At 45.7% G+C, this 18,768-nt stretch overlaps 1 protein-coding gene across 1 annotated transcript in view; it reads left to right on the forward strand.

Annotated features, from left to right (window-relative positions):
* The window catches only part of LOC126177001 (serine/threonine-protein kinase meng-po), a 382,656-nt gene that overhangs the window by 344,242 nt on the left and 19,646 nt on the right, over positions 1–18,768 (forward strand). Inside the window, exon 5 of the mRNA XM_049924216.1 lies at positions 9,160–9,374. Within this exon, the coding sequence (XP_049780173.1) occupies positions 9,160–9,374 (215 nt within the window). The remainder of the gene's footprint in view (positions 1–9,159; positions 9,375–18,768) is intronic.

Consider the following 18,768-nt stretch of genomic DNA (forward strand, 5'->3'; position numbering starts at 1 on the left):
AATGAGAAATACTTCATTGAAAACTGGTTTTAGGAGAAAGTACTATGTTCAAGTCGATCAACATAACAGAAAGAAGGCCACAAGATAAGATGGACTTGTACAAATAGCCTCGTGATGACTGGGTGTTGTGTGATGTCCTCAGGTTAGTTAGGTTTAAGTAGTTCTAAGTTCTAGGAGACTGATGACCATAGATGTTAAGTCCCATAGTACTCAGAGCCATTTGAACCAATTTTTGTACAAATACTTTTACATAAATCATAACAGTAATATGCAGAAAATCGTGTGTAGATACTCATGTGAAAACAAATTATAATAAAAACACTTTGATTCGATAGATTAACACATGTCCAAGTTAATTGTTTTGGTTAAGGAAGTTTACATCAAAACATGAAGGAAACGCCGTTCGGAGGATGGCTTGTATATGTGATGCGTATGGAAAACGAATTCACACTGAATTACTCGGCTGTTGTCGTACAGTTCATAACGGTAATAAAATTGAAATGAAACACTCATTTACAAACCTGATTAGCACACGACAGGCACAATACATTTATATAAAATGGTAAAATATCTCCTGTACCTCTGTCACACGTTCTCCACATCACATAACAACGCAGCTATTCGAGTTGTCGGCATGCATCAATAGGCTTTACATTTGCAAATGGGACGTCTTGTATGGTTCTCAGTTATAAAGCAAATTTTCATATTGGATCTCCATAATACTCGTATTTGGATTATCTGTCTTGCATTGGCCGTACATACAGGGTGAACATTAATAAAACCGACAGACTGCAGTGACCGATTCCTGATTGGAAATGAAGGAAAAAAGGTGCTATGGACATGTGTGTGGAAATGCACCGTTGCCACGGTACAGTGTGCTCCCTGCCGCCGTTGGATAAGCAGCTGCAGCAGCAAGTCGTATACTCCTAGCTCACTCATTTGTTACATAGTTTAATTCTTACTTTCTTTGCGTGTTTTTGGTACTTGCATTGTTTAATTTATAAATTTCGGGCATATTATAGTATTTGAGAGTTGTAGCATCGCGTTTTAGTACCTGAATAGTGTAAAATCGCGTAGTCTCCTTCCGCCGCCGAGCAGTGCACAAGTGGCAGCATTACTGCATTTACTAGGCAATCTCGTATTTTAATAACAGTTTAAATTTTGTGTCGATTTGTTTGCGCTCTCTGTAGATTAGTTCAGACGTTCATTGCACAACAGTTTTTAGCATGGATAGGGACTGCAACTGCTGTGTTCGGATGCAGGCTGAGTTGGCGTCCCTTCGCTCCCAGCTTCAGGCAGTGTTGGCTTCGGTCACACAGCTTGAGGCTGTTGCCAATGGGCATCACTGTGGGGGTCCGGATGGGGGTTTGTCGGGGACGGCCAGCTCGTCCCACGCATCCCCCGATCGGACTACGACTGTGGTTGCTCGGGATACTGCCCGCATTGAGGCTGATCCCTCACCTGTGGTAGAGTGGGAGGTCGTCTCGAGGTGTGGCAGGGGGCGAAAGACATTCCGGAGGGCTGAACGGAAGGCCTCTCCAGTTTGTCTGACGAACCGGTTTCAGGCTCTGTCTCAGGCTGATACTGATCTTCGGCCTGACATGGCTGCTTGTCCTGTTCCAGAGGTTGCCCCTCAGTCTGCAAGATCCGGGTGGTCGCAGAGGGTGGGCTTACTGGTAGTTGGGAGCTCCAACGTCAGGTGCGTAATGGGGCCCCTTAGGGATATGGCAGCAAGGGAGGGGAAGAAGACCAAAGTGCACTCCGTGTGCACACCGGGGGGAGTCATTCCAGATGTGGAAAGGGTCCTTCCGGATGCCATGAAGGGTACAGGGTGCACCCATCTGCAGGTGGTCGCTCATGTCGGCACCGATGATGTGTGTCGCTATGGATCGGAGGAAATCCTCTCTGGCTTCCGGCGGCTATCTGATTTGGTGAAGACTGCCAGTCTCGCTAGCGGGATGAAAGCAGAGCTCACCATCTGCAGCATCGTCGACAGGACTGACTGCGGAACTTTGGTACAGAGCCGAGTGGAGGGTCTGAATCAGAGGCTGAGACGGTTCTGCGACCGTGTGGGCTGCAGATTCCTCGACTTGCGCCATAGGGTGGTGGGGTTTCGGGTTCCGCTGGATAGGTCAGGAGCCCACTACACGCAACAAGCGGCTACACGGGTAGCAGAGGTTGTGTGGCGTGGGCTGGGCGGTTTTTTAGGTTAGATGGCCTCGGGCAAGTACAGAAAGAGCAACAGCCTCAACGGGTGCGGGGCAAAGTCAGAACATGCGGGGACCAAGCAGCAATCGGTATTGTAATTGTAAACTGTCGAAGCTGCGTTGGTAAAGTACAAGAACTTCAAGCGCTGATAGAAAGCACTGAAGCTGATATCGTTATAGGTACAGAAAGCTGGCTGAAGCCAGAGATAAATTCTGCCGAAATTTTTACAAAGGTACAGACGGTGTTTAGAAAGGATAGATTGCATGCAACCGGTGGTGGAGTGTTCGTCGCTGTTAGTAGTAGTTTATCCTGTAGTGAAGTAGAAGTGGATAGTTCCTGTGAATTATTATGGGTGGAGGTTACACTCAACAACCGAGCTAGGTTAATAATTGGCTCCTTTTACCGACCCCCCCGACTCAGCAGCATTAGTGGCAGAACAACTGAGAGAAAATTTGGAATACATTTCACATAAATTTTCTCAGCATGTTATAGTCTTAGGTGGAGATTTCAATTTACCAGATATAGACTGGGACACTCAGATGTTTAGGACGGGTGGTAGGGACAGAGCATCGAGTGACATTATACTGAGTGCACATCCGAAAATTACCTCGAGCAATTAAACAGAGAACCGACTCGTGGAGATAACATCTTGGACCTACTGGTAACAAACAGACCCGAACTTTTCGACTCTGTAAGTGCAGAACAGGGAATCAGTGATCATAAGGCCGTTGCAGCATCCCTGAATATGGAAGTTAATAGGAACATAAAAAAAGGGCGGAAGGTTTATCTGTTTAGCAAGAGTAATAGAAGGCAGATTTCAGACTACCTAACAGATCAAAACGAAAATTTCTGTTCTGACACTGACAATGTTGAATGTTTATGGAAAAAGTTCAAGGCAATCGTAAAATGCGTTTTAGACAGGAACGTGCCGAGTAAAACTGTGAGGGACGGGAAAAACCCACCGTGGTACAACAACAAAGTTAGGAAACTACTGCGAAAGCAAAGAGAGCTTCACTGCAAGTTTAAACGCAGCCAAAACCTCTCAGACAAACAGAAGCTAAACGATGTCAAAGTTAGCGTAAGGAGGGCTATGCGTGAAGCGTTCAGTGAATTCGAAAGTAAAATTCTATGTACCGACTTGACAGAAAATCCTAGGAAATTCTGGTCTTACGTTAAATCAGTAAGTGGCTCGAAACAGCATATCCAGACACTCCGGGATGATGATGGCATTGAAACAGAGGATGACAAGCGTAAAGCTGAAATATTAAACACCTTTTTCCAAAGCTGTTTCACAGAGGAAGACCGCACTGCAGTTCCTTCTCTAAATCCTCGCACAAACGAAAAAATGGCTGACATCGAAATAAGTGTCCAAGGAATAGAAAAGCAACTGGAATCACTCAAGAGAGGAAAGTCCACTGGACCTGACGGGATACCAATTCGATTCTACACAGAGTACGCGAAAGAACTTGCCCCCCTTCTAACAGCCGTGTACCGCAAGTCTCTAGAGGAACGGAAGGTTCCAAATGATTGGAAAAGAGCACAGGTAGGACCAGTCTTCAAGAAGGGTCGTCGAGCAGATGCGCAAAACTATAGACCTATATCTCTGACGTCGATCTGTTGTAGAATTTTAGAACATGTTTTTTGCTCGAATATCATGTCGTTTTTGGAAACTCAGAATCTACTATGTAGGAATCAACATGGATTCCGGAAACAGCGATCGTGTGAGACCCAACTCGCTTTATTTGTTCATGAGACCCAGAAAATATTAGATACAGGCTCCCAGGTAGATGCTATTTTTCTTGACTTCCGGAAGGTGTTCGATACAATTCCTCACTGTCGCCTGATAAACAAAGTAAGAGCCTACGGAATATCAGACCAGCTGTGTGGCTGGATTGAAGAGTTTTTAGCAAACAGAACACAGCATGTTGTTATCAACGGAGAGACGTCTACAGACGTTAAAGTAACCTCTGGTGTGCCACAGGGGAGTGTTATGGGACCATTGCTTTTCATAATATATATAAATGACCTAGTAGATAGTGTCGGAAGTTCCATGCGGCTTTTCGCGGATGATGCTGTAGTATACAGAGAAGTTCCAGCATTAGAAAATTGTAGCGAAATGCAGGAAGATCTGCAGCGGATAGGCACTTGGTGCAGGGAGTGGAAACTGACCCTTAACATAGACAAATGTAATGTACTGAGAATACATAGAAAGAAGGATCCTTTATTGTATGATTATATGATAGCGGAACAAACACTGGTAGCAGTTACTTCTGTAAAATATCTGGGAGTATGCGTGCGGAACGATTTGAAGTGGAATGATCATATAAAATTAATTGTTGGTAAGGCGGGTACCAGGTTGAGATTCATTAGGAGAGTCCTTAGAAAATGTAGTCCATCAACAAAGGAGGTGGCTTACAAAACACTCGTTCGACCTATACTTGAGTATTGCTCATCAGTGTGGGATCCGTACCAGATCGGGTTGACGGAGGAGATAGAGAAGATTCAAAGAAGAGCGGCGCGTTTCGTCACAGGGTTATTTGGTAACCGTGATAGCGTTACGGAGATGTTTAACAAACTCAAGTGGCAGACTCTGCAAGAGAGGCGCTCTGCATCGCGGTGTAGCTTGCTCGCCAGGTTTCGAGAGGGTGCGTTTCTGGATGAGGTATCGAATATATTGCTTCCCCCTACTTATACCTCCCGAGGAGATCACGAATGTAAAATTAGAGAGATTAGAGCGCGCACAGAGGCCTTCAGACAGTCGTTCTTCCCGCGAACCATACGCGACTGGAACAGGAAAGGGAGGTAATGACAGTGGCACGTAAAGTGCCCTCCGCCACACACCGATGGGTGGCTTGCGGAGTATAACTGTAGATGTAGATGTAGATGTAGATGGCGCTGACGAATGAAAGTTCCTCTGACCGTGTGCCGTGTGTTACTTGTGTGTTGCAGGCTGTGTGATTGACGCAGCGCACTGTAAACAGCAGGATAGTCCGGTATTCACGTCTAGAACAAGCCGAGATGGTGTTTATGTACGGCCAAGCAGATAGAAACGGTCGAGAGCCAGCACGGCTATACCACAACAAGTACCTTCACAGACATCAACCCCGTCACACAACATTAAAGTTCTTTTTGGACGTTTGTGTGATTACGCGTCCTTTCAGACTGGATACTACAGGATCTAGAGACGAACACTAGTACGAGTTCGAGGCAAGGCCCGCTAACATGGTGTAAGCCAAAGTACGACTATGTGTATCCCTATCACCTGCAACGAGTGCGCGGATTATCCCCTCTGCGGGAAGGATTTTATCGATGGTTTTTGCACTAGACCATCACAATTATCGGATTTCTGTCATCAGCAATCCAGGGTGCGACATGTGGACCCGTGTATTGCATCCAATGGGGGCCACTGTGTACGTCTGTTGTGACGTGGATGCGATGCAACTTAGTACTGTATTCCTGGACGATTTGTTATCGTTGCACGCACACCGTCCATTTTCTGACACATGTTTCACTCCACTTGCAGTCAGGAATCCGTCTCTACAGTCTGTCTTTTTATTTATCTTCACTCTGTATAGTAAAAATGCAACTTGAGTTTTACTACCTTTTCTTCTAATATTTTCTAACGGTAATTCTCTATTATTGCTGTTAATTAGGGTTGTCATTTTTCTTCGTACATTTTGTCAACTATTTTGATCTGATAACCATTATTGTTTGCCGTTCATCAGAGTGTCTCTAGTTTATGGATTCTGTTGATTCTGTTACCTTCAGACATTGGAGCCCGCATTAACCTACTAATCATTGCATGCAAGAAAAATTTTTATGTGCAAGCGGGTGGCATTGTGAGGCATGGTTGAAGTTGTCTGGGGTACTACTTTACATTATGCTCTGGAAATAAGTACTCCATTGCAACTGCTAATTCTAAGATCTAAGAAGCTGATCGCGGATTTTTTTTTTCGAATTCTGTTGTAAAGATCATACTATTGTGGAAGTTGTTTAAACTGCTTTAAAATTCATTAATCACATGATTGCCTCCGCCTCCGTTGATAAGAATAATCGTGCCCTCCACATGTCTTTGGAACAATGTAGTCAATCACAACAACGTAGTCAGAACAACGTAGCGGTGCGGAAGTACTTGTCCATATGGGTACTTATAAATCTGAAGAAGGATTCGTCAGAAAGCTAGCAACATTTTCAGTCTCCTCTATGTGTCAGTTGATGACACAGAGCCTCACTTATTAGGTGAGTTGTAACAGCTATATCTCATATACAACGCGTAACAAAATAACGGTGTAAAAATGTGGTAGAATGCAGAGGATGAAATTTTGAACGTCTTGGTATGAGAAACCTGTAGCCGGAAATGTGAAATAAAGTTCTACGGCCACCGCTGGGCTGTTGAAAATCCACACGCTACCTCTCAGTGACAATCTAGGCTGGAATTCTTGGAGACCACCTTACTGGACCACACATTTTTCCAGATCGTTTGAACGGTGCATAATATTTTAACTTTCTGGACAATGCCTTGCCTAAACTCCTGGAGGACGTTTCCCTGCAACTGTACACTAGTTTATAGTCTCGGAACGACGATTCTCCAGCGCACTTTGATCGTTGGGCCAGGGCATATCTCACAGACAACTGCAGGCAGAGAGTATTTTGAAGGGGATGCCCAGTTTCCTGACCTCACAACTCTTAACTTGAAACTTACTGGCGGATTAAAACAGTGTGCCGGACCGAGACTCGAACTCGGGACCTTTGTCTTTCGCGGGCAAGTGCTCTACCGACTGAGCTACCCAAGCACGAGTCACGCCCCGTCCTCACAGCTTTAACTGGCACTCATGGAAGAACGGATCCGTTCTTCCAGGAGTGCTGGTTCTGCAAGGCTCGCAGGAGAGCTTCTGTGAAGTTTGGAAGGTAGGAGACGAGGTACTGGCAGAATTAAAGCTGTGAGGACGGGGCGTGAGTCGTGCTTGGGTAGCTCAGTCGGTAGAGCACTTGCCCGCGAAAGGCAAAGGTCCCGAGTTGAGTCTCGGTCCGACACACAGTTTTAATCCTCCAGGAAGTTTCATATCAGCGCACACTCCGCTGTAGAGTGAAAATTTCATTCTAGAAACTCTTAACTTTCTTGTCTGGGGTTTTGTAAAGTCGCTGGTGTATTAAACGACAGTAGGAACAACAGATGAACTTACTGAATGCATCTTTAAGCGTTTGACACCATCAGAGTGGAGAGTGGAATTTTGCAGAGAAACTGACGAAACATGGTTCGTCGTTACACATTATGTAACGAAGCTGATGATCGTCACATCGAACGTCTACTCTATGTAGTAGTGAAGCTACAGATTCGGTTTACAGTATTTGATTTTACTGTACTGTAGTTTGTAAAACATTTATTGACAGTATTCTGGGAAGGATAATGTAAGTCTGGTTGCCTATCTTAAAATGCATGAAATATTTTTTGGAAGTCCGGAGCCGCACTGCTGCTACGGTCGCAGGTTCGAATACTGCCTCTGGCATGGATGTGAGTGATGTCCTTAGGTTAGTTAGGTTTAAGTAGTTCTAAGTCTAGGGGACTGATGACCTCAGCTGTTAAGTCCCATAGTGCTTAGAGCCATTTTTTATTTTCTGGAGCAGTTTTATTTTGAAAAAAAAACTACGTTGGAAGGGTACCAACGAGCGTGAAGGAGGAAAGCTTTTCCATTCAAGAGTGGAAGGAAGAGACTTTTAGGATAAAAGTTTCGTCTATGGCAATGTCTTTAGAAACAGAGGCAAACTTCATTTTTATCAAGTACCAGACAAGAAACAATTCTTAGTCTCTCTGAGGAAACTGGTAGTACCTTCAACTGAAATAAATTGGTGAAGCTGCAAAAATTCTGAAACTAGGTTTCAACACGAAAATGTGAGCCCTGCCCCTTCAGAATACGGTTACTGTATTTTAGCCAGCGTCACTCAATCCTCTTCAAGTAGACGACTGAAGAGCCCTTGTACATAAATGCTATATTATCCTCCCCTTTCCAATGTCTAGACTAATACTGTGCGGAGCAGGGTTGCACCATTGTTCCTAATTAGCTTCATGCTGCCACACTTGGACGACTTCAGTGGTTGGAAAATTGGTCTTTTTTGATTTTTTACTGATATTTCAACGCCATTCAGTGGGAAGGTGGATAAAGGGGGAAGGGTGATAAACCACTAAACTTCACTACAGTAAGTTTTAGCATCTGCAATGGAAGAGGATGGATTAAGAGTAGGAGGGTTAAGTGATGTTATGAATGGGATGGTAATAGTGTTGGACGGTTTGTACGAGTACGAGGGGTTAGCTATGATAGAAAGGATAGTCATCAGATAAAATTTCGTTGTCTCCAAGTCTGTTGAAGTTGTAATGGGAGGTGACGAGGAGACTAAGGAGGTGTAAGGTGAGTGGGAAGTATTGTGGTATTGGCTCGGCAGCGTGCCAGTATTGGTTACTGCGGGTTACAAGAAACGGATGATGGAGGCAAATTTGCGGGATGTGTAGGAAGTATGGAGATATTCAGCGTCAATGAGAAGGGAGAGGAGATTGATGAATCGGTAAAGGTGTCGAGTAGGAGAGGGTAAGAGGATGGAATAAACAAAACGGAATCATCCTATTCAACATCTGAAAATACTGATAGAAAGTGGTTGGAGTGTATATCCATTGTGTATATTACACTGGAGAGGATAGATCGAATCAAAACTATGTTTGTGTAGAGAATGATAGGCGGATCCAAATTCCATGTTTGGCCAGTTAGTAATTTTAATCTGTTGTGTGCTCTCTGTTGTATGGTTAGTGCGTTCATCCTATAACTTGTTTTGGAAGGGCTTAGCTTGAGGAATCATTGGATACGACAGGATGTAATCTGGTTATTGGTCATAGTTCAGAGATGTGCAACTTCCGTTGTGCGTAGTGCTTCTGGAAGTGAACTGGTGGTGTGCGTGCCGCAGCTGGCGTCGGCGCTGGACCACCTGCACGCGCGCGAGCTGGTGCACCGCGACGTCAAGCTGGACAACGTGCTGGTCTTCCGGTCGGATTTCTCGCGCGTCAAGCTCTGCGATTTCGGCGAGACGCGTCGTGCTGGCACGCTGGTGCGCAGGCGCAACGAGTGGTTGCCGTACTCGCCGCCAGAGGTGCTGCTCACCAACACCGACGACACCTACAAGTGAGTTCTCATCTACTGGTTGTTGTCAGATTACTGAAACGGAGTAGAAATCTTGAGTTTTGTGTTGGCAGAAGTGATATTTTTGCAATGTATACTGCCCCAAACCATGCAGTTGTTTCAATAATAATTCTGAACATAAGGACAGCTCAACAATCTATGAACGTAACCGCTTCACTCTGCCCAAGCAAACCCACCTCTTGTAAAATGCTAATTACACCACTAGCTACTTACCACGCCCTCCAACTTTCCCGTCCTTTCTTCAACATGGTCGAGTGGTCTAATACATGGAAACTTCGAGTAAGTCCATAGAAAAACCAAGCCACCGTCTTTGGACACACTGCTCGTAGATACTGTCTCCCAGGTTTTCAACCACCCTGTTCCTCTCACTAGCACAGTAAAGTATTTAGGGGTAAACCTCAGCAGAAAACTAATGTGGAATATGAGCCTCCATATCATCCAACACAAAGCCTTAAACTGACTACAGATATTAGGATGCATCTGGGATCTACACCCTTCTACCATCATCCTCACCTACAAATCCCTTTTCTGTTCCACCATAACTTATGACTCTATCTCTCCCTCTCTTAAATTCTACAGATCCTTTCAGGTCCAAAATTACATGAATTCCACTTCATCTTCCACAACCAACTATCTCCTCTAATTCACATTCTATAACTCGTCCATTTCCCACGCCTTCTTCTCTTCCTGGAACACCTTCAGACAAAGTGGATTAATCGGAAAACCCAATTCCAGCACCTGGTAGAAGAAAACATACCAGACACTCTGTCGCTCAGAATCGATATGAAAAGGCCTCTGGGGTAGCATGAAGGACATTAAAGAGTCCATGCCGTGCAGAGTGGCCACGCGGTTTGAGGCGCCATGCCACGGACTGCGCGGCCCCTCCCGCCGGAGGTACGAGTCCTCCCTCGGGCATGGGTGTGTGTGTTGTTCTTAGCATAAGTTTGTTCAAAAATGGCTCTGAGCACTATGGGACTAACGTCTGAGGTCATCAGTCCCCTAGAACTTAGAACTACTTAAACCTAACTAACCTAAGGACATCGCACACACCCATGCCCGAGGTACGAATCGAACCTGCGACCGTAGCGGTCGCGCGGTTCCAGATGTAGCGCCTAGAACCGCTCGGCCGCCCCGGCCGGCCATAAGTTAGTTTAAGTAGTGTGTAAGTCTAGGGACCGATGACCTCAGCAGTTTGGTCCGTTTTCACACACATTTGAACATGTGAAAGAGCCCATCCGTTTCCTTTGGACGTTGGTTCCCACAGATTTTGCTGTCGAAAACGACAGTTTGCACCACAGTTAGCAACAGGATGACGTTCTTGACAAATTTTGACACTGATGACTCTCCATAGGTGATTCAACCTTTTTCTGAGGACATTGTGTGGTCTGCAGCCGTACTGAATATGATCTCACCCATTTGTAGTGGAGTGTGGCTGCCATTTTTTGCTCCTGTCTACAGGTTGGAACCACTACGGACAGTTAAAAATAATTCGACGAAATTTGAACGTGATTTGAAGCAGCAAAGGATGCCTTTGCTTCTTCAGTCCTCCTGTTTTGCGCCCTCCTTTTGCATGATCATGGGGTGGGCGGGGGGGGGGGGGGGGAGGGGGATGTGACACTGACACATCGTGGATAAAACGGCAAAGTGTCCATGGCTCAAAAAATGGTTCAAATGGCTCTGAGCACTATGGTACTCAACATCTTGGGTCATAAGTCCCCTAGAACTTAGAACTACTTAAACCTAACAAACCTAAGGACATCAGACACACCCATGGCCGAGGCAGGATTCGAACCTGCGACCGTAGCAGTCCCGCGGTTCCGGACTGCTGCGCCAGAACCGCACGGCCACCGCGGCCGGCCAAAGTGTCTATCTAAGATTCTCCAGTTCGGCAACACATCTGAGATTCTCCAGTTCGACAACGCCACCGGTGCCATCCACCCACGATTTTGTAGCACTTTAAAAATGTAGATGTACAGAGTGTCCAAGGCGCCTGCAAGCAGGGAACCCACTCACACCCTTCCTATTCTGCGTGCCCCCTGACAGGGTGTAGCGAAGTACTGTAAACAGCCTGCGGGCGCTTAGGACTCCACACGGATTGTCTCTGTACAGGTACCTTTTAAAGAGTTCAACAAAGGAGTGTGGGTGGCACAGAGGGTGTTGCCGAACTGGGTACTCTTAAAGGAAGACTTTGCTGTTTTATTCATGCATGTGTCAATGTCACATCCCTGTACTGCTTCAGATCACGTTCAAATTTCGTCGAACGATTTTGAACGGTCCCTTGTGGTTCCACCCTGTACGCAAGAGCAAAAATTGCGGTCCCGCTGCACTCCAAATGGTGCAGTCACGTTCATTGTGGTTCCTAGCCCACAGTGTCCTAGGGAGTTTCAGCAGTGCCAAAGGTTGTCAAGAACGTCACCGTGATGCTCACTGCATTGCGAACTGTATTTTTCGATCGTGACATGCGTGGGAACCAACGCCCAAAGGAAAGAGGTTGTTTCTTGGACGTCCTTTATGCCACCCCCGGAGTCCTTTTCGCGTCGAGTCTGAGCGGCAGTGTGTGTGGAATGTTTCCTTCGGCAATCTACACTCCTGGAAATGGAAAAAAGAACACATTGACACCGGTGTGTCAGACCCACCATACTTGCTCCGGGCACTGCGAGAGGGCTGTACAAGCAATGATCACACGCACGGCACAGCGGACACACCAGGAACCGCGGTGTTGGCCGTCGAATGGCGCTAGCTGCGCAGCATTTGTGCACCGCCGCCGTCATTGTCGGCCAGTTTGCCGTGGCATACGGAGCTCCATCGCAGTCTTTAACACTGGTAGCATGCCGCGACAGCGTGGACGTGAACCGTATGTGCAGTTGACGGACTTTGAGCGAGGGCGTATAGTGGGCATGCGGGAGGCCGGGTGGACGTACCGCCGAATTGCTCAACACGTGGGACGTGAGGTCTCCACAGTACATCGATGTTGTCGCCAGTGGTCGGCGGAAGGTGCACGTGCCCGTCGACCTGGGACCGGACCGCAGCGACGCACGGATGCACGCCAAGACCGTAGGATCCTACGCAGTGCCGTAGGGGACCGCACCGCCACTTCCCAGCAAATTAGGGACACTGTTGCGCCTGGGGTATCGGCGAGGACCATTCGCAACCGTCTCCATGAAGCTGGGCTACGGTCCCGCACACCGTTAGGCCGTCTTCCGTTCACGCCCCAACATCGTGCAGCCCGCCTCCAGTGGTGTCGCGACAGGCGTGAATGGAGGGACGAATGGAGACGTGTCGTCTTCAGCGATGAGAGTCGCTTCTGCCTTGGTGCCAATGATGGTCGTATGCGTGTTTGGCGCCGTGCAGGTGAGCGCCACAATCAGGACTGCATACGACCGAGGCACACAGGGCCAACACCCGGCATCATGGTGTGGGGAGCGATCTCCTACACTGGCCGTACACCACTGGTGATCGTCGAGGGGACACTGAATAGTGCACGGTACATCCAAACCGTCATCGAACCCATCGTTCTACCATTCCTAGACCGGCAAGGGAACTTGCTGTTCCAACAGGACAATGCACGTCCGCAAGTATCCCGTGCCACCCAACGTGCTCTAGAAGGAGTAAGTCAACTACCCTGGCCAGCAAGATCTCCGGATCTGTCCCCCATTGAGCATGTTTGGGACTGGATGAAGCGTCGTCTCACGCGGTCTGCACGTCCAGCACGAACGCTGGTCCAACTGAGGCGCCAGGTGGAAATGGCATGGCAAGCCGTTCCACAGGACTACATCCAGCATCTCTACGATCGTCTCCATGGGAGAATAGCAGCCTGCATTGCTGCGAAAGGTGGATATACACTGTACTAGTGCCGACATTGTGCATGCTCTGTTGCCTGTGTCTATGCGCCTGTGGTTCTGTCAGTGTGATCATGTGATGTATCTGACCCCAGGAATGTGTCAATAAAGTTTCCCCTTCCTGGGACAATGAATTCACGGTGTTCTTATTTCAATTTCCAGGAGTGTATAATAAACCGCTTGATTTCAACTCTGGGCGTTCTGACCTCCATCGGAGAGGTGTCAAAAGAAGGGGTGAAATGTGTGTAAGGCGGGTGGGTGACAACGTTTCCACCGTGATGATATGACCATCGTAGCGTTGGGCATCATTGCAGTGAAATTTTGTGCTAATGTGATATCAGTAATCCACCTTACGCCTCACATGACCTTTCGAGTTCTGGCGTTTCTTTCGCATGCGTCAACGCCTTGCTTTTTGAAGCGTCGCCGAACCCGAGGGTGACGTCACGGAGCAACACGCTTTCGCGCCATTACAGTGGAAGGTCGGAGGCACCTTTGAACCTAATTTCAAACTTCTGCGTTGCAACTGGAGACAATTACGGGAATTCGAAAAAGTGACCCTTTAACTGTGTAGTGCAGTATAACTCAAATTCTCAGGTGTAAGAGAATATAAATCAAAACAGGCCAGGGAAGCGATAAACTCATTACTTATTTGACACGTCTGAAACCTGAAGCCCTAACAGTTGAAGTAAGCATTGGCACCCTTCACTGTTATTACACTACTAATCCCCCTACTGGCTGTGTCATTTTGGAGTATCCCCTAATGACTTCTGTACAAGACAGTTCGCTGTCCGTCTTGATTTAATACACACCATTAAAAGCGTGGGATTTAGTTTAAACATCATACTTGGCGTATTACTGTTCCTTAAAACTCTTACGCTGTTGTTCATTTCAGTTACTTCGCTCACTCTGAATTACAATGCCACTTCTTTAATAGCTTGCTGTCAGAATCACTTCACTTTTATTGTTCATTAATTACATTTCTTTCCTTTCTTCACGGTTTCCTACTGTACCAATCATTCACGTTGCTCCACACCAACAATTACATCTACATGAATATTCTGCAAATCACACCTAGGTGCCTTGCAGACGGCCGGCCGTTGTGGCCGAGCGGTTCTAGGCGCTTCAGTCTGGAACCGCGCTGCCGCTACGGTCGCAGGTTCGAATCCTGCCTCGGGCATGGATATGTGTGATGTCCTTAGGTTGGTTAGGCTTAAGTAGTTCTAAGTCTAGGGGACTGATGACCTCAGATGTTAAGTCCCATAGTGCTTAGAGCCATTTTGAACCTGGCAGACGGTTCATCAAATCAATTTCACAATATTTTTCTATTATTCCACTCTCGAACAGCGTGCAGAAAAAACGAACACCTATATCTTTCCGTGCGAGCTCTGGTTTCCCTTATTTTATCTGATGGTCGTTTCTCCCTATGTATGTCAGCGTCAACAAAATATTTTCGCACTCTGAGGAGAAAGTTGGTGATTGAAATTTCGTGAGAAGACTCCGCTGCAGCAAAAAGTGCCTTTGTTTTAATGATTTCCGCCAAAAATCCTGTGTCATACCCGTGACACTCTATCCTCTACTTCTCGATATTACAAAACGCGCTGCTCTTCTTTGAACTTTCCCGATGACTCTGACAATCCTAGCTGGTAAGGATCTCACACTGCGCAGCAGTACTCCAAATGAGGACGGACAATCTTAGTGTAGGCAGTCTCTTTAGTAAATCTGTTGCATCTTCTAAGTGTTTTGCCAATAAAACGCTGTGTTTGATTCACCTTCCCCACAACATTTTCTGTGTGTTCTTTCCAGTTTAATTTTTTGGACTGTAATGCCTAGGTATTTAGTTGAAGTGATTTGTTAGATTTGACTGATTTATCGTGTAACCGACCGAAGTTTAAAGGATTCCTCTTAGCACTGATGTGGTTGACCTCACACTTTTCATTATTTAGAGTCAATTGACAATTGTCGCACCATTCATATATCGTTTCTAAATCTCCTTGCTATTTGTTTTGATCGTGTGATGACTTTACTAGATGTTAAACTACAGCACAACCTGCAAACAACCTGAGACGGCTGCTCACATTGTCTCCTAAATCGTTAATATAGATAAGAAACAGCAGAGGGCCTATAACACTAACTTGGGGAACGCCAGAAATCACTTCTGTTTCAGTCGATGACTGTCCGTCAGTCACTACGAACTGTGACCTCTCTGACAGAAAATCACGAATCCAGTCGCATAACTGAGACATAATAGTGCCCATCAGCACTTCCTCTGACCATCTCGTAACTCCACTATTCGACTCTAACCTGTAACTCACAAATCTGAAGCTCGTAACACCCACCCTCTCTTTCTGACTAAAGCTAAAAAAACACGAGTGCTCGAACCAAAAATCCGCACAGTCAAAACTAAAATGTATATCGCATGTTTGTCTGACTACCTAAGAACTTGGCGCGCTTATTAAGAATCTAGTCCTCATTATGAGGTGTCAGCTTTTCAGTGTATATTCGGTATCGTTTATGTATCTAGAATTAGCTCTCTTTTGATGATGAATAATTACCGCAGGTGAGGGACACGGCTGTCAAGGAAGGTGGTGGTCTGGATGTCTATCCGACAGACGTGAGGCGCGAGGCTATGAAACCGGGTCAGGCCTCCTAATAGCACTCCACACCTGGCGTCGGGATATAGGCGCCCCACTGTCTGACTCGTGGCACTGCTTACGATATCCTAGCTGCCCACACAACGACAACTCCGCGGCTCTTAAATGGCCAGCGGCTAGTAACGAGTCTGTACAAGTTAAGGAGCCATGAGGAATTTCAAAGGCTAATTTTATGTCGCCACACTCAATCGTTGCTCACTGTTGACCGCCTCTGTGGTCCCAGCCAACGGACACTGCACCAGCACGTACGCATGACGCCGCCATGTTGTTTTTGTTGTTGTGGTCTTCGATGTGAAGACCGATATGATGCAGATCTCCTTGCTACTTTATCCTGTGAAAGCCTCTTCGCGTCCGAGTAATTACTACAATCTATGCCCCTCTGAATCTGCTTATTGTACTCATTTCTTGGCCTCTATGCTTTTTTACCCTCCATACTTCCCCCCGATACTAAACTGGTGATTCATTGATGTCTCAGAATGTGCTCTATCAACTGGTCCCTTCTTTTAGCCAAGTTGTGCCACTAATTTATTTTCTCCCAAATTCTATTCAGTATTTCCTCATTAGTTACGTGATCTATCCATCTAATCTTCAGCATTCTTCTGTACCACCACATTTCGGAAGCTTATACTCTCTTCTTGGCTAAACTGTTTATCGTTCATGTTTCAGTTCAATAAGTGACTGCACTCCAGAGAAATAACTTCAGCAAAGACTTCCTCACACTTAAATCTATATTCGAGGGTAGCATGTTTCTCTTCTTCAGAAATGCTTTTCTTGCCATTGACAGTCTACATCAGCTATTTTGCTTCCCAGATAGCAAAACTCATTTACTACTTTAAGTGTCTCATTTTCTAATCTAATTTCCTCAACATCACCTGATTTAATTCGACTAAATTCCATTATCCTTGTTTTGTTTTTGTTAATGTTCTCTTATATCCTCCTTTCAAGACACTGTCCATTCCGTTCAACTGCTATTCCAAGTCCTTTGCTGTCTCTGACAGAATGACAATGTCATCGACAAACCTCGAAGTTTTCATTTATTCTCCCTGAACTTTAACTCCCGCTCCAAATTTTTCGTTGGTTTACTTTACCGTTTGTTCAGTGTACAAACTGAATGACATCGGGGATAGGCTACAACCCTGTCTCATTCGCTTATCAAACACTGCCTCCCTTTCATGCCCCTCGACTCTTGTAATTGCGGTCTGGTTTCCGCACAAGATTGTAAATAGCCTTTCTCTCTCTGTATTTGACCCCTGCTACCTCCAGAATTTCAAATAGAGTGTTCCATTCAACATTGCAAAAAACCTTCTCGAAATCTGAAAATGCTTAAATGTAGGCTGCCTTTAATGTATTTTCTAAGTGGCAGGGTCAGTATTGCCTCGCGTGTTCCTACTTTTCTCCGGAATCCAAACTTATTTTTGCTGAGGTCGGTTTCTACCAGTTTTTCCATTCTTTTGCAAAGAATTCGTGTTAGTATTTTGCAATCATGACTTGTTAAACTAACAGTTCGGTAATTTCCCCACCTGTCAGCAACTGCTTTCTTTGGAACTGGAATTACTATATTCTTCTTGAAGTCTGAGGGTATTTCGCCTGTCTTATACATCTTGCACATTAGATGGAAGAGTTCTGTCGTGGTTGGCTCTCTCAATGCTATCAATAGTTCTGAGGGAATGTCATCTACTTTTGAGGCCTTGTTTCGATGTAAGGCTTTCAGTGCTATATCGAAGTCTTCTCGCAGTCTCATCTCTCCCATCTCATCTTCATCTACCTCCTCTTCCATTTCTATATTGCCTTCAAGTTCGTCTTCCTTGTACAGACCCTCTATATACACCTTCCACGTTTCAGCTTTCCCTTCTTTGGTTAATACTGGTTTTTCATCTGAGCTCTTAATATTCATATAGTTGCTTCTCTTTTCTCCTAAGGCCTCTTTTATCTTTCTGTGGGCTGTGTCCTACATTCCCTTAGCAAGATACGCTTCTAAAACCTTACACTTGTCTTCGAGCCATTCCTTCTCAACCAGTTTGCATTTCCTGTCAGTTTCACGTTTTAGACGTTTGTATGCCCTTTCGCCTGCTTGATTTGTTGCAATATTATATTTTCTCCTTTCATCAGTTCAATTCAGTATCTCCTGTGTTATCCAAGAATTTCTACTAGGACTTGTCTTTTTATCTATTCAATCCACTGCTGCCTTCTCTATTTCATCTACAGTTCGCAACCAATAAATTGTGGTCAGAGTCCACATCTGACCCTGAAAATGTCTTGCGATATAAAATCTGGTTCCGGGATCTCTTTGTGATACCAAATGAGATGCTGCTTCAATAAATAAACATCTAAGTCGATAGAAAAGCCGTCGAAGTGACATCAAATGGAAAAGCATTCGCTGGGCTGGGAGCCACACAATATTTACAAGCTCCCGATGAAACAATTATTCATTGTAATGGCGTTCATTCTCAACACTACGCACAGACTAAAATAAAGCAAGAAAAAAGATTTTGCTTTGGTGGAGTGAGCCGTAAACGAAAATTACGTAATCAAGGTAAGGAAGGTAACAGCAGGCTGAAAGACTTTATGTACACAATAAAACCAGGACAAGATAACTGTCATCAGGAAGAAACGTCATCAGCATAGGATTAGCGGGACATTCTATAAATAAGCGCACTGGTCAATATGGTAACCATCCCCGTCAAAGACTACACTCGCCGCAACAGCACAATGGCCGCTCTGCGGGTGGCGTACCAGGCGGTCGTGCGACATCCCACGGCTGACCAGTCCGGTATGTCGAATCAACACAGTAAGATGCGTGAACGTCAAGTCGTGAGAGAATGACAGATATGAGCTATCGTGTATGGTCATGCCCACGATCACATCGTGTCCGAGTTGATGGGCTAT

The sequence above is a fragment of the Schistocerca cancellata genome, chromosome 3 (assembly GCF_023864275.1).
Source record: "Schistocerca cancellata isolate TAMUIC-IGC-003103 chromosome 3, iqSchCanc2.1, whole genome shotgun sequence".
Classification (NCBI taxonomy): domain Eukaryota; kingdom Metazoa; phylum Arthropoda; class Insecta; order Orthoptera; family Acrididae; genus Schistocerca; species Schistocerca cancellata.